At 39.9% G+C, this 14,173-nt stretch overlaps 1 protein-coding gene across 2 annotated transcripts in view; it reads left to right on the forward strand.

Moving 5' to 3' along the window:
• Nucleotides 1-14,173, forward strand: part of MAMLD1 (mastermind-like domain containing 1) — a 130,069-nt gene that overhangs the window by 60,786 nt on the left and 55,110 nt on the right. For both annotated transcript variants that reach the window (XM_014529774.1, XM_014529773.1), the window contains exon 3: nucleotides 13,191-13,350. In XM_014529774.1, the coding sequence (XP_014385260.1) occupies nucleotides 13,255-13,350 (96 nt within the window). In that variant the 5' untranslated portion in view covers nucleotides 13,191-13,254. The remainder of the gene's footprint in view (nucleotides 1-13,190; nucleotides 13,351-14,173) is intronic.

The following is a 14,173-nucleotide window of genomic DNA, read 5'->3' on the forward strand; positions in this document are numbered from 1 at the left end:
GTGTGTGTGTGTGTGTGTGTGTGTGTGTGTGTGTGTGTTTTCTGATTCAGAGGAGACAGATTCGATCAATACAATATGTCTTATTTGCTCCAGTATTAACATTTTGGCTTATGGGATGGAGTAGTAGTAGCCATGGTCAAATGACTTAATCTAAGATCTACTTGGGATTCAGCAGGTTTTCTTGGCTTGTGGTGGATCACAGCAATGGAGCTTTGTGCCTGATAAATAGGCAAATTCGGCAAATGGCTTGCAATAGAAACTGACTATAGTTTGAACTGTGGAAATCCATTCTTGCTATCAACCAGAGTAGCCTACCAACACTATTCATGTCACTTTTCCTTTTCAGCTGTTTTAGAAGCCTGAGCTGGCTGTCTGTACAACATTGGTCTTGCCTATTTAGCATGTCATGCAGAGGAATGGTTGCCTATTAAATTGCATTCATCTTTAATGCCTGCTTGTTTGCACTTTGTTGACTGTGTTCTCAAAGGGAAGTGTCTGGGAACCATTTCTGAAATGCACAGCAATTTTTTCCAGTGTTTTTGGAAACCAGAGACATTGTTGCCAACTTGCAATACATATCTTTAAAATTATATTGTTTTCTCCAAAGCTGATGGTAGTAGCCTTGACTGTTTTCTTTCATTTGTAAAATAATATCTAAAGTATTTGCAAAACATTTCCAAGAATGGGGAGATTTTAATTCGTCATAATAAATACTGAAAGCATTTTCCTCCCATCAAATGAGATTCTGCACGAAGTCTCTAAGTGCAACACTAAGGTTTTTTCCTATTATTTGAAATCCATCTAAAGAGTGAAATGCATTAAGGAAGACAACCAGAACATGAACTCTTCACAAATCTTTTCTTAGCTAATAATAGTCTTCATTAAAACAACAACAACAAAACAAACAAAAAAAACCTGGCTGTTCTCTTTCTTCTTTTACCGCTCTGCTCCTTTTGACCACTTGCTAAGTATCCTTCCCTTCCCCAACCCACCTTCTTAGGTAGTTTTCTCATTGGACCCACCACAAGTATAGTTGGAGATGCAAGGCTGGGCTGTGGATGCAGGCCTATGGGACACTTTTTTGCAATGGCCAGTGACAACTGCCCACATTTCTCTCCTAACCGCAGCCTTATTTTCTTCCACTTTCTTTTTTAGAGCACTGTGGGCTCTAAGGCTGAGGAAGAATTCTTGAGTACTGCCCTAATTAATGTTCCAGGGCTTTGATTCCCCACATTACCTTGTTTAGAATCTGGGGGATCACGAGTCTTTCATTTAATGTGGAAAGAGGGCACCCCAAACTCCACCCAACCCCACTAGGAATCTAGAGTCAGTCTAGGATCTCTTTAGCAGCCACTGAAAGGAAGTCTGTTTGTCTACTCTCGCTGGCAAGTCATAATAGTGGATGACCATAGAGTAAAGTCGAGGCAGAGGTGATGCCAGCTGGCAAGCTACATAGGGTCCTCTAGGCCAAACTCTTTAATATATTGAAAGAAAGTGAAACCCAGAGAGGTGAAGTGACTGACTTCTCAGCCTTGGCAGGGAAAGGCTGCAACCTCAATGTTGTTGCACTTCTTTAAAGAAAGGCAGGGTCACCAGACAACCTGAGAAGCCATCTCAGGGATTTATTAGGCTCCTTCTGCCAGACCTTTACAGAGTGTGGATCTAAAGGAATATTAGATTGAGTGTCTGTCTTCAGTCTAGCCCTCTGCAATTGCACCCCTACTTGGGATTCAGTGAACCTGACTTTTAGTATCAGCTTTCCCTGGCCATCATTCCTTGTGATTCTGGACAAGTCTCTGCCTTGATTTCCTTATCTGTACAAGAAGGAGGTTACCTTATAATCTCTAGTTTTCCTTCCCAATATTAACATTCCAGGATTCTAACCAAGCTTTATTAAGAAGGACAGGGAGGACAAAAAATGACGGCTACCATTCAGCTCAGTTTTTGGCTCCATTTCCTACACTGCAAACAGGGATGGCCCTCCCCCTGCACTTCTGTCCCAGGTGCTCTCAGGTTCAAATTCTCATCTAACTCTCACAAAGTACAAGTGAGGTAAAAAAAAGCAAAGGGGATCAACTCCATTTTGCAGGTGAGGAACCCAAGACTCAGAGAGGTCAAGTGATTTGTTTAAGATGGAAGTGGAACCAAGGTTTCCCAGGCTCCCAGGTTCCGCCCAGTTTCTCCTAAACCACCTGCTAAAAGCGCTTTGCAAACCTTACTTGCTTTCTTCAGCCTGCTGTTATGGTTGGCATCTGGGCCCAAGTGGCACATGTTTACAAGCTATTTCTATACTCTGAAGCTATTAACTGCTGAAATCACTACAAAACCAAACCATTTCCAATGTTTTCCTCCTCCCTAGCCCAGCATTTCATTATTCTTGTATGATAAGTATAGAAACAGCATTGTTTTTAAAAATCATTTCAAGGAGGGAGGGGAACCTTGCTTGGGTGTGTGACTTCAGGTCCAAAGCTGAGAGGTGGGCAGGTACCAGAAAGGAGGATATAAACTTAATTTCCTCCAAAATCTGAAAAGATTTGGCTTCATCCATTCTCTAAAAGAAACATCTTTTTAAAACCCCAAATCAGATTAAGGAGTATTAACAATTTGGGCTTTATTAAAAAATCTTAATTAGTATATAATTCACATATCATACAATTTATTATTTGAAAGTGTACAATTAATTGTGTTTAGTTATTCACAGAGATATGGATCCATCACCACAATTAATCCCAGAACATTTTCATCACCCTCAAAAGAAACCCTGTATCCATTAGTAGTCACTTCACATTCTCTCCCTCCCCCAGCCCTAGGCAACCACAAATCTGCTTTCTGTCTCTATGGACTTGTCTATTCTGGACATTTCTTATAAATAGAACTTGCAATATGTGACATTTTTGGCCTGGCATTTTTCACTTAGTGTAATGATTCCATGTTGTAGCATGGCAACACTTCAGTCTTTTTTTATGGCTGAATAATATTCCATTGTATGGATAACCGCATTTGTTTATCCATTCACCAGGTTCACCAGTTGATGGACATTTAGGTTGTTTCCATATCCTAGTACTAGCATTAGGAATGGTGTTGCTATGAACATTCATATATAAATTTCTGTTTAGACATGTGCTCAAATTTGTATATCTCCAATAGTGGAATTGCTGGATCATACAAGAACCATCAAATTGTTTTCCAGAGTGCCTGTACCATTTTACAATCCCACTAGCAATACGGTATATGAGAATTCCAATTTCTCCACATTACTTTGGGCTTTTTAAAGTCAACTTTTAAAAAACTAAAAGTGGTGTTTTAGGATATTGATATATTTATTAGCACAGGCTATAATTATATGCCTTGCAGCATTTGCATACTGCCAAAACAGTCCTTTCAAATGCACAGAAATACTGAACAATGCACTATGTATTCCTAAGGACAGATGGTCTCCAATACACCACATCATCAAGGCACTAGGCTGAGGGACTCCTTCAGAGGCTTCTAGTTCTGCCCTCTACCCAAGCTTGACACTACTCTGCAGTTCCACTCAGTAGATTGTTCCTGATCCCCTACTGTGTGCCCTGAACACTGTGGAGCTGCAGACACACATAAGGTGTGCTTCCCTCCCTCACAGAGCTCACAGTCTAGAAGGGGAGCCACAGGCTAGACAAGCGCTTCCTGCCAAGGGTGATGGGAACACAGAGGGAGTTATTCAAAGGTACTTTGTAGGAATGTTGGAGAGAGCCAGTGAAATGCTCTATGTAAATTGCCAAACCAGATGCATGGCTTAGAGTGGGCAACCAATGGCAGCTGTTGCATTTCTCTATAGAACTGTGCATTTTACACATGAGGAAACTGAGTTTCTAAGGTTAAGCAGTTTTCCCAGAGCCCCATAACTCATAACTGAGAAGATTGCCTTCCTGCTTCAGGACTGTCTTGGGGCTCCAAAGCTCTGATACATAGAAGCCAAGCCTTCTTAAACCTTGACCTGCCTGTTTCAGCCTGGGCTCTTACCTCCCTCTCTCAGGTCTGGCTCCTGCTGGACCAGGGCATTCTACTTGATTCATGCCCAATTTAACACCAAGATTGTAAGTGGCAGATAGTAATTAGTAACAGTTAACCAGTCCCTTTTAGAGCAGGGATATCTGTGATTAGAGCCCAAAGTGGCCATGACTGAAGGCAGAGAGTTGATGGGTCTATTCCTTATGCAGTGTTCTCTGCCTATCAGCAGCCCACACTTCCTCCCACAGTCTAGACTGGAAGTCTGGAATTAGCAGTAGCCTTAGCCTCCTGGTCAGTGTGCAGCCAGCCATCATTCTGTAGGTTGTCTTTTCACTTTTAGATAATGTCCTTTGATGCACAGTTTTAATTTTAATGAAGTCCAATTTATCTATTTTTTATTGCTTATGCTTTTGGTGTCATATCTAAGAATCTATTGCCAAAATCAATATGATGAAAATTTTACTTTGTTTTCTTCTATGCATTTTATAGTTTTAGCTCTTATGTTCAGGTTTTTTACCCATTTTTGTATATGGTATGTAGTAATGGGTCCAACTTCGTTCTTTTGCTTGTGACTATACATTTGTCCCATCACTATTTGTTAAACAAATTATTCTTTCATTTACTGAATAGTCTTGATACCCTTTTTGAATGTCAATTGGCCAGACTTGTGGGTTTATTTCTGGATTCTCAAGTCCATTGGCTTATATATCTGTCCTTATGCCAATACTACATTGCTTTTATTACTGTAGCTTTATACTGTTTTTACATTGGAAAGTATGAATCTTCCAACTTGTTATTCCTTTTCAAAATTTTTAATGTGATCATATGATTGTTATTCTTTTGCCTGTTAGTATGGTAGATAATGTGGGGTGACTTGAATACTGAACCAACCTTGCATCCCTATAATAAACCCAACTTGATCATAGTGTATAATACATCTCATAAATTCCTAAAACTTTGTTAAGTATTTTTGTGTCTACTAGTATATGCATAAAAATATTAGGCTGTAATTTTCTTATTTTGTACAGTCTTTGTCTTTGCAGACAGTAACACAGTGAGTTGGGAAGTGTTCCTCTTCTATTTTCTAAAACGATTATGTAGGATTGGTGATAATTCTTCTTTAAACAATTGGTATAATTCTCTAATGAAATCATCATTCCTTGGAGTTTTCATTTTCTGGAGATTTTTTTAAAGTTATTAATGTAATTGCTTTAATAATTATAAGTAAGGCTTGCAAGGTTATTTCATAATGGGGGAATTTTGGTGGTTTGAGCTTTTATTTACATATTTATTTTTTAATATATTTTAAAATATTTATTAAAATATTGTTGAGAGTATTACAGATGTCCCCACTTTCTTTTCCCCATTTCCCTCCTCCACCCAGTTTCTTTCTTTGTCTTTAACCTTTGGCATTATAATTATGATGTGTCTTAGTGTGGTCCTGTTTGGGCTACTCTTGTTTGGGATTCTCTGCACTTACTGGACTTGTAAGTCTATTTCTTTCACCAGGTAGAGGAAGTTTCCTGTCATTGTGTCTTCAAATAGGTTTTCAATTTCTCGCTCCCTCTCTTCTCCTTCCAGCACTCCCATGATGCCAATATTGGTAGGCTTGAAGTTTTACTAGAGACTCCTTACGTATCTTCATGTTTTTGGATTCTTTTTTCTTTTTGCTCTTTGATTGGGTGTTTTTTGCTTCCTCATATTCCAAATCACTGATTTGATTCTCCGCCTTCTCTACTGTGGATTCCCTATAAATTATTCTTCATTTCAATTAGTGTATCCTTCATTTCTGACTGGTCCTTTTTCATGTCTTTGACATTCTCACTAATTTCCTTGAAATTTTCACTAAGATCTTTGAAATTATATGTCCCTTGAAGCTCTCATTAAGATCCTTGAGCATCCTTGTAACCATCATTTTGAATTCTGTATATAATAGTTTGCTTCCATTTCATTTAGTTCTCTTTCAGGAAATTTCTTCTGTTCTTTCTTTTGTGCCATGTTTCTTTGTCTCTGCATTTTGGCTGCTTCCCTGTTTGTTTCTGTATTAGGTAAAGCTGCTGTATATGCTGGAATTGGTAGAGGGCCTTGCTTAGTAGATGTCCTGTGGAGTCCAGTGGCTCAGCTTCCCCAGTCACCTGAGGTGGTCACTCTAGGTAGACTCCTGGGCTGTGTGCACTGTCCTGTTGTAGTTGAGCCTTCATTGCTGTTGGAATCATGGGGAAGAATTGACCCCCAGGACAATTGGCTGTGAGGACCAGCTGCAACTACAGTGGAAGAGCTGCTGTGCAGGAGGTACCCTTATACAACAGGACTTGCTTCAGTGGGGCTTTGGTGCTTGCTGAGTCTGCTCCTTGAGTGTGTTGCTCTTGGATGTGGTAGAGTTGTAAACTGGTGTGGTCTGAAGCTGTCCACCTGGTGCACTGGCTCTGTAGCCTCCCAGGAGGTGCAAAGTCAGCCACTTTCTGTGCCCTGCCTAGGGCCACCAGGCATGAGCTAAAGAACAATCTGCAGATAGCTGCTACTTGTGTTGGGCTTGGAGGTGCCCAAGAAATGCCAAACGGTGAACCTTTGAAAGCTTCTGCTAGTGCCAGGCCTGGGGCCACTTATTGAGAGTTATGGGGCATGATGAGTCCAGCTGCTACTTGTTTGAGAGATTTAAGGAAAATCTGAAGCCTGAGACAGGACAGGTCATCATATGGAAAAGCTACTGCAAACCGCTCGTGTGGGGCTGCAAAATGTGTGGGGTGGGATCTTAGGGAATCACCAGGGCAGGGTGAACAGTGTGGGCCATGTTGATGGAGACTCAGATATGGCACCTGACAGTCATCTCTGGAGCAGGGCGGAGGTTGGGGGAAGTGTCTCAGCAGAGGAATAATGACCTCTGCCAGCACTTTTGTCTGGGAGAAAGCTGACAACTTATGTTCCTGGATCATTTTAAGCTGCTGCCCCAGCACTGGAGCTCAGAGGGAGTGAGTTCAAGTAAGTCCATGCATGGGTCCTTTAAGAGGAACTGCCTGGGTCTCTGGTTGTCTCTGGCTGTCTCTGCGTCACTCAGCCACAATCCCTGCTGATTTTTATAGCCCAAAGTTACAGAGGCTTATCTTCTTGACATTGGAACCCTGTGCTGATGGTTCTGGTGTGGGGCTGGGACCCCTTGTCCTCCTGGGAGGCCTCCTCAGCCAAAATAACCCTCCCGATTTTAAACCGCCACCCATGGGTGTTGGACCAGCCTGTTCCGCATATCCTCCCCTCCTACCAGTCTCAATGTGGTTTCTTCTTTAATTCTCTAGTTGTAGGGCTTCCATTCAGTCAGATTTCAGTCGGTTCTGAAAAATGGTTGTTCTGTATTTTAGTTGTAATTTTGATGTGGTTGTGGGAGTATGCTAGTAACATGTTTACCTATGCCGCCATCTTGGTCCCTGGTCTGGTAGTTCGAGCTTTTAGAATAATTGTTCCGTTTCATCGAATTTACAAATGTATGTGTGTAGAGATGTTTGTAGTATTCCCTTATTATGTTTTACATGTCTACAGGGTCATTAGTAATATCGCCCTTTTCATTCAAATATTGATAATGTGTACCGTCCTTTTTTCTTCTTTGTTAGTTTTGCTAAAGGTTTTTCAGTGTGTGTTTTGTTTGTTTGTTTGTTTGTTTTTGTTAGAGAATTCCTTTTTTCCAATTGGGTTTCACTATTTTTTTCTGTGTTCGATATTATTTTAATGACAATATATGTTTTTTGAAATATTTTCTTCTGTTTGCTTTGGTTTTATTTAGATGTTCTTTTTTCTCCTTGGAAGCTTCTATGATTGATTTTAGACCTTTCCTCATTTCTATTGTAAGCATTTATTTAGTACTATAAATTTTTCTCTCAGCATAGCTTTACATGTATCCCACAAGTTTTGATATATTGTATTTTTATTTAGTTTAATATATTTTTGGTTTTTTTCTAACTTATTTTTTAACTATAGTTAGCAAACATGTTTGTGGTGAAGTATACCTTTATTTTGACCAATCTCTAATTAAAATTACCATTTCCTTTTATTGTGAATGTAAATAACAAACCATAGTAGTTTTACCAGTATGTGACTTTGTCACCAAAAGAAATTACAGATATTTTTCATATCACATTACAGTTACTCCATATACCTTAAAATATCATTTATTTGAGATGATATATTTGATTTCATACAAGCATTATTAGAGCTAAAGGAAGATATAAACAAGTGGAAGCATATACCATGTTCATAGATTAGAAGAATTAACATCATTAAAATGTCCATACTACCCAAAGTAATCTACAGATTCAATCCAATTCCTATTAAAATACCAATGGCATATTTCACAGATTTAGAACAAATATTCCAAAAGTGTATATGAAACCATAAAAGAACCCGAATAGCCTCAGTAACCTTGAGAAAGAAGAATAAAGTTGAAGGGATCACAATACCAGATATCAAACTATACTACAAAGCCATTGTAATAATTAAAAAAGCCTTGTATTGACACAAGAACAGGCAAATAGGTCAGTGGAACAGAACAGAGCCCAGAAATCAACCCATGCCTTTATGGTCAATTAATATTTACAAAGGAGACAAGAGCATTCAATGGAGTAAATACAGTCTCTTCAATAAATGGTGTTGGGAAAATTGGACATGTACATGAAAAAAAATGAAACTAGACCACCAACTTACACCATACACAAGAATAAACTCAAAATAGATAAAAGACTTAAATAAAGTCACAAAAGCCATAAAAATCCTAGAAGAAAACACAGCCAGTAAGATTTCAGACATCTCATGCAGCAGTATTTTTGCTGATACATCTTCTAGGGCAGTGGTCGGCAAACTCACTAGTCAACAGAGCCAAATATCAACAGTACAACAATTGAAATTTCTTTTGAGAGCCAAATTTTTTTAACTTAAACCATATAGGTAGGTACATTGTTATTAACTCAATTAGGGTACTCCTAAGGCTTAGGAAGAGCCACACTCAAGGGGCCAAAGAGCCGCATGTGGCTCTCGAGCCGCAGTTTGCTGACCACGGTTCTAGGGCAAGGGAAACAAACAAACAAAAAAAATAAATAAACAAATGGGACTTCATCAAACGCAAAAACTTCTGCATAGCAAAAGAAGCCATCAACAAAATGAAAAAGGAACCCACTATATGGGAGAACATATTCGCCAATGATACATTTGATAAGGGGTTCATTTCAAAAATATATAAAGAACTTATACAACTCAATACCAGGAAGACAAACAATCCAATTAAAATATTGGGCAAATGACCTGAATAGATACTTCTCCAAAGAGGACATATGGATGGCCAATAGACATATGAAAAAATGCTCAACATCACTAATCATCTGAGAGATTCAAATTAAAACTGTAATGAGGTATCACCTCACAGCTGCCAGAATGGCTACCATCAATAAATCAACAGACAACAAGAGCTAGTGAGGATGTGGCAAAAATGGAGCCCTAGTACACTGTTGGTGGGAATGCAAACTTGTGCAGGCACTATGGAAAACAGTATGGAGACACACAATATTATGTTAGTTTCAGGTGCACATCATAGTGAGTAGTCATTTACATGTCTTATGAAGTGATCACTACAAGAAGTCTAGTTCATTGTATTATTTAAAATTGTCTTGAGGTCTCTTTAACATGAATTTTTTAAAAGTGTTGACTTTTCAAGTGTTTGGAGATTTTCCTGTTGTCTTTCTGATATTCTTTTCTAATTTGATTCCATTATAGTCAGAGAAAACACCATATACTATTTCAACTCTTTAAAAATGTTGTGGATTGTTTATAGTCTTGAATAAATCTATCTTGGCATATATTCCTTGGGTACTTGAAAACAATGTAGTTTTTACTGTTTCTTTTTGGTGTGAATTGGTCTATAAAAGTCAATTAGATCCAATTAGATGATGGCATTGTTGAGTTTTTCTATATTTGCTAATTTTCTGTCTAATTGTTCTATTGATTGTTGAGAGAGGATATTAATGTCTCCACCAAAGATGTGAATTTTTATATTTTCTCATTTCAATTTTTCTCTTTTTTCATATATCATGTAGCTCCTTTGTTGGTGCATGCACATTTAGGATTATTGTACCTTCTTGGAGTATTGATCTTTTTATCATTATGTAATGCCCCTCTCTGTCCCTGGTAATTTTCTTTGCTCTGAGGTTTATCTGCTATTTTTATTTACATTTTCATGATGTATCTTTTCCCCATCCTTTTATTTTCAAACTTCCCATATCATTATATTCGAGGTGAGCAACTTATAAAGAGCATATAATTGAGTCATCTTCTCTTATCCATTCTGCCAAACTCTGTGTTTTAATTGGTTTTAATAGATGATTTTCACTTAATGTACATGTTCATGTTAGTGCTTAACTCTGCCATTTATTTTTATTTTCTCTGTTTTTGGTTTCTCTATTTTCTTTTTCCTGACTTCCTATGGGTTACATGAACATTTTTTAGAATTACATTTGAGGATTCATGTATAGGGTTTTTGCATTAATGTTTTAGTACACCATTTTTAGTCGTTGCTGTAGGTATTACATCTATACATAACTTTATGACAGTCTACTGGTGTTAACATGTTACCAGTTCCAGTGATGAATAGAAATCTTTCCTATCTTTCTACCCTTCACCCTCCTCTTTTTATAATGTAACTGGAGGCCCAGTGTACGAATTCGTGCACAGGTGGGGTCTCTCAGCCTGGCCAGCGATCAGGGCCCATCAGGGCCGATCAGGGCTGGCCAGCTGCGGGGAGGGGCCGCAGGAGATTGGCCGGCCAGCCCCCCCCATCAGGCCGATGGGGTGCCGGCTGGCTGCAGGGAGGGACTGGGGGACATTGACTGGCTGTGAGAGTCTGTGGGATCACAGTGACCACCAGGGGGCAGCTCCTGCATTGAACATCTGCCTCCTGGTGGTCAGTGTGCATCATAGCAACTGGTTGACTGGTCATTCTGGTCGTTCGGTCCTAATGCTTGCTTAGGCTTTTATATATATAGATTGTGTTACATATATTTTTCCACATGCATTTAGAACCACAACATGAAATGTTATAGTTGGTACTTCAAGCATCAAATATAATTTAGAAAACTTGAGAGGAGGAAAAAAAAAGTCTATATTTACTCATATTTTTTCTTTTTCCATTGTTTGATGTCCAAAATTCTTTCTTTAATCATTTCCTTTTTGTTTAGAGAACTTCATTTAGCCATTCTCTCAGGAGAGGCCTGTTGTTACCAAATCCTCTTATTTTTTATTCATTTGATAATGTCTTGATTCCCCTGCCATACCTGAAGCCTATTTTCATTTGGTATAGGATTCTGGGTTGACAGTTCTGTTACATCAGCACTTATTTAGATCTTCTGTTTTAGCTGACAATGCTCCAGCAGGGAGGGGGGCACCATCTCATTTCTGCCATGTGGGTATAGAAGTCCGTGTTTCCCACTTAGTCTTCATTGACACCAGGTAGGTTTGGGCTCCTCATTACTGCTGAGCAGTGGTGACAGTTCCAGTTCTCCACTAAGCTTCCACTGATGCCAACATGGCTGGAATGGGTAGGACTGTCTCATTACTGTTACCCATGTGATTTCCACTGACATTGTTAGGGATGAGATGTGGACTCATTACCTGACTCTCTGATACCAACTACTCTGATACCAACCTAGTAAGGACAGGGAGAGATGAGTCATTACTGCTAGATGGGGGTGCCGTCTAGGCCTCCCTTGCCTTTTGCTGATGGGATTTGGGGGCCACACTTTTTTCTGTGGTGGTTAGCTGAATTAGAGCCGCTGTTATATAAAAGTTGTCTGTCTTGGCATGCTGCCCCTTTCCTGGTACTTTGTCTAAAGAGAACAAAATTTTGTCTCTTTTTGTCTGCACCCATTGGCATTTTGGGTTGTGGGCTTCTTCAAGTCCATGTCTGGGATCTTTGAGGTAAAAAGAAAACCCAGGGAGCTCACCACTATGTCATTCCTCAGGTCCCAAGTTTCCTATCCAGTTTACCTTTATATCACCACCTTCCAGTGTCTTCTTAAGTTTGTTTTATATATAACTAGAGGTCTGGTGCACAAAATTCATGCACACATAGGGTCCCTAGGCTGGCTGGCTACCAGGGCCAATCAGGGCCTTCCAGCTGCTGGCTGGGGCCTTCTTTCATTCCAAGATGCCCTCTGGTGGTCAGTGCACATCTTAGCAAGTGTTTGAACTCCTGGTCTCCCAGTCAAACTCCTGAGGGGACAATTTGCATATTAGGCTTTTATATATAGAGAGATGTCTAGAGGTTTTAGTTGTACTCAGTGGGAAAATGGGAAAAGAACATCTCTATTTTTTCAAAGTCAGAAGTCTAGACATTGAAATTTTAGAGCCTTATTCTATACTACAAAGGAGATTAATGGGAAGGAGCATTTCCCTCATATATGAATCCTCAGTAGGGCTCTCTTATTTCATTTCTACATCATGAAAAACAAGTGAAACAAAACAAAATGTAAAAAAAAACAGCTTTACCTGAGTTTGTACATGTCTGCTCATCTGTTATGGATGGTATACATTGGGGTAGCATGATCACAGCCTGCTCGGATAGTTTTTTTTATAAACCAGTGCACTGGGGTTTCATGAGCCCCTTCTAACAGCCATTGCTTCCTTCCACTGACTGTCAGGATTTGAACTGTTAACACACTTAGCTGGGTGTTAACATGGGCAGGAGTAGGAACTGCTACTTCTATGGGCTATATGGCTTGCTCTAGTAGAGCTAAGCGGGCCAGCTGTAAACCATCACCTGGTCTTAACCAACAGGGTTTCCATATAAAAAAGCTGTGTCAAGAACAGAAGAGCCATTCCACAGACCTCACCGCATACCATGCAAAAGTAAAGCCAGACCTAGGACCTACATCTCCTGCTATTAAGCCCAGTATTATTTTAGTTAAATCAGGCTGCTTCTCCCCCCATCCCTCAGCTCTCCAGTGAACTTTGCTCTGCCCCATAGCCATCCCAACCAGCTGCTTCATAGAAGTGCCCCTCATCTGTGGGAGAGGGGGGTCTCAATGAGATTGGTGGGGTGGGGAGAGAAACAGGAAAAAGAATGTGGCTGACTTCACCCAAACCTGTTCCTTAGAGTGAAAGACTGTGATTCACGGGGTCATTGGTCTCATCTTCATATCTGAAAGACAGTGTACTTTTTGTCTCCTAAGCCCTGTGTCTAGGTCGTTTGGGAAAGCACCTTGGAGAGTCAAGAATAAAATTGCAGGTCAAACAATGGATGACTGGAAAACTCGGCTTGTAATCAAGAGCATGCTTCCCCATATCACCATGGTGGGAAATCGTCAGGAGCCCAGAAAGCTCCAGGAATCGGTCAGACAATGGGCTATTGGGGGGGCGGGGGGTGTTGAATGCTTCTAATCTTAAACTTGAATGTAAGATGTATTATTGAAATTCTGTGTACAAATTGATGGCAGGGAACCAACTTAAAATGTAAAGAACTGGAATCTGACATAGAAGAGATCTAGGAGATGAGCTGACCCTACCCCTTGTGAGTTTCTGGAAAAACAGGACATACAGTCCAAGGCTCCATTCTGGACTCCCAGTCCAGTGATCTCTGCACTGCACCCCTTGAAATGGAAAGAGAGGAAGGGTGAAAGGGAAGAAATGCTTACCTTTTCTCTTCATAGAAATCAGGAGTGTGGGAATGACAGGCACTAGATGTATTGCATTAGCTTCCTAATACCACTGAGAACAGGAAGCCAGTAAGTAGGGTATAAAAAGATATTTCCATTAAACTCTTTGGCCTTTATGTCCTTTTAAAAACTCATTTGACAAATTTCTACTTTCCTCGCTTGGAATCCAGACATCATCCATGTATTGGAAAATCAGGGTTAGGGTTTCCAGCGGTAGGTCTAGGATCCAGAATGACAGAAGGGGCCATGAAAGCCATTGGTTAGTTGAATTTGACAATAAAAGCCTGCATCGTCGCCAAACTACCAAGATTGGCTCAGTTAGTAGGAGTTGCAGCAAACACAATGGTTGTTATCTCAGTGTATTAGGTCTACAGACCTAATCTCTGAAATTAATAGAGCAGAGAGGAAATGGCTCTTATAGAGCCGTGGGTCTGCTTCCTTCCTGTTCAGAGAACTAGGAGCTCAGAGTTCTGAGATAATGTCATTTCGCATAACTAGAG

Source organism: Myotis brandtii, unplaced genomic scaffold (assembly GCF_000412655.1).
Source record: "Myotis brandtii unplaced genomic scaffold, ASM41265v1 scaffold695, whole genome shotgun sequence".
Lineage (NCBI taxonomy): Eukaryota > Metazoa > Chordata > Mammalia > Chiroptera > Vespertilionidae > Myotis > Myotis brandtii.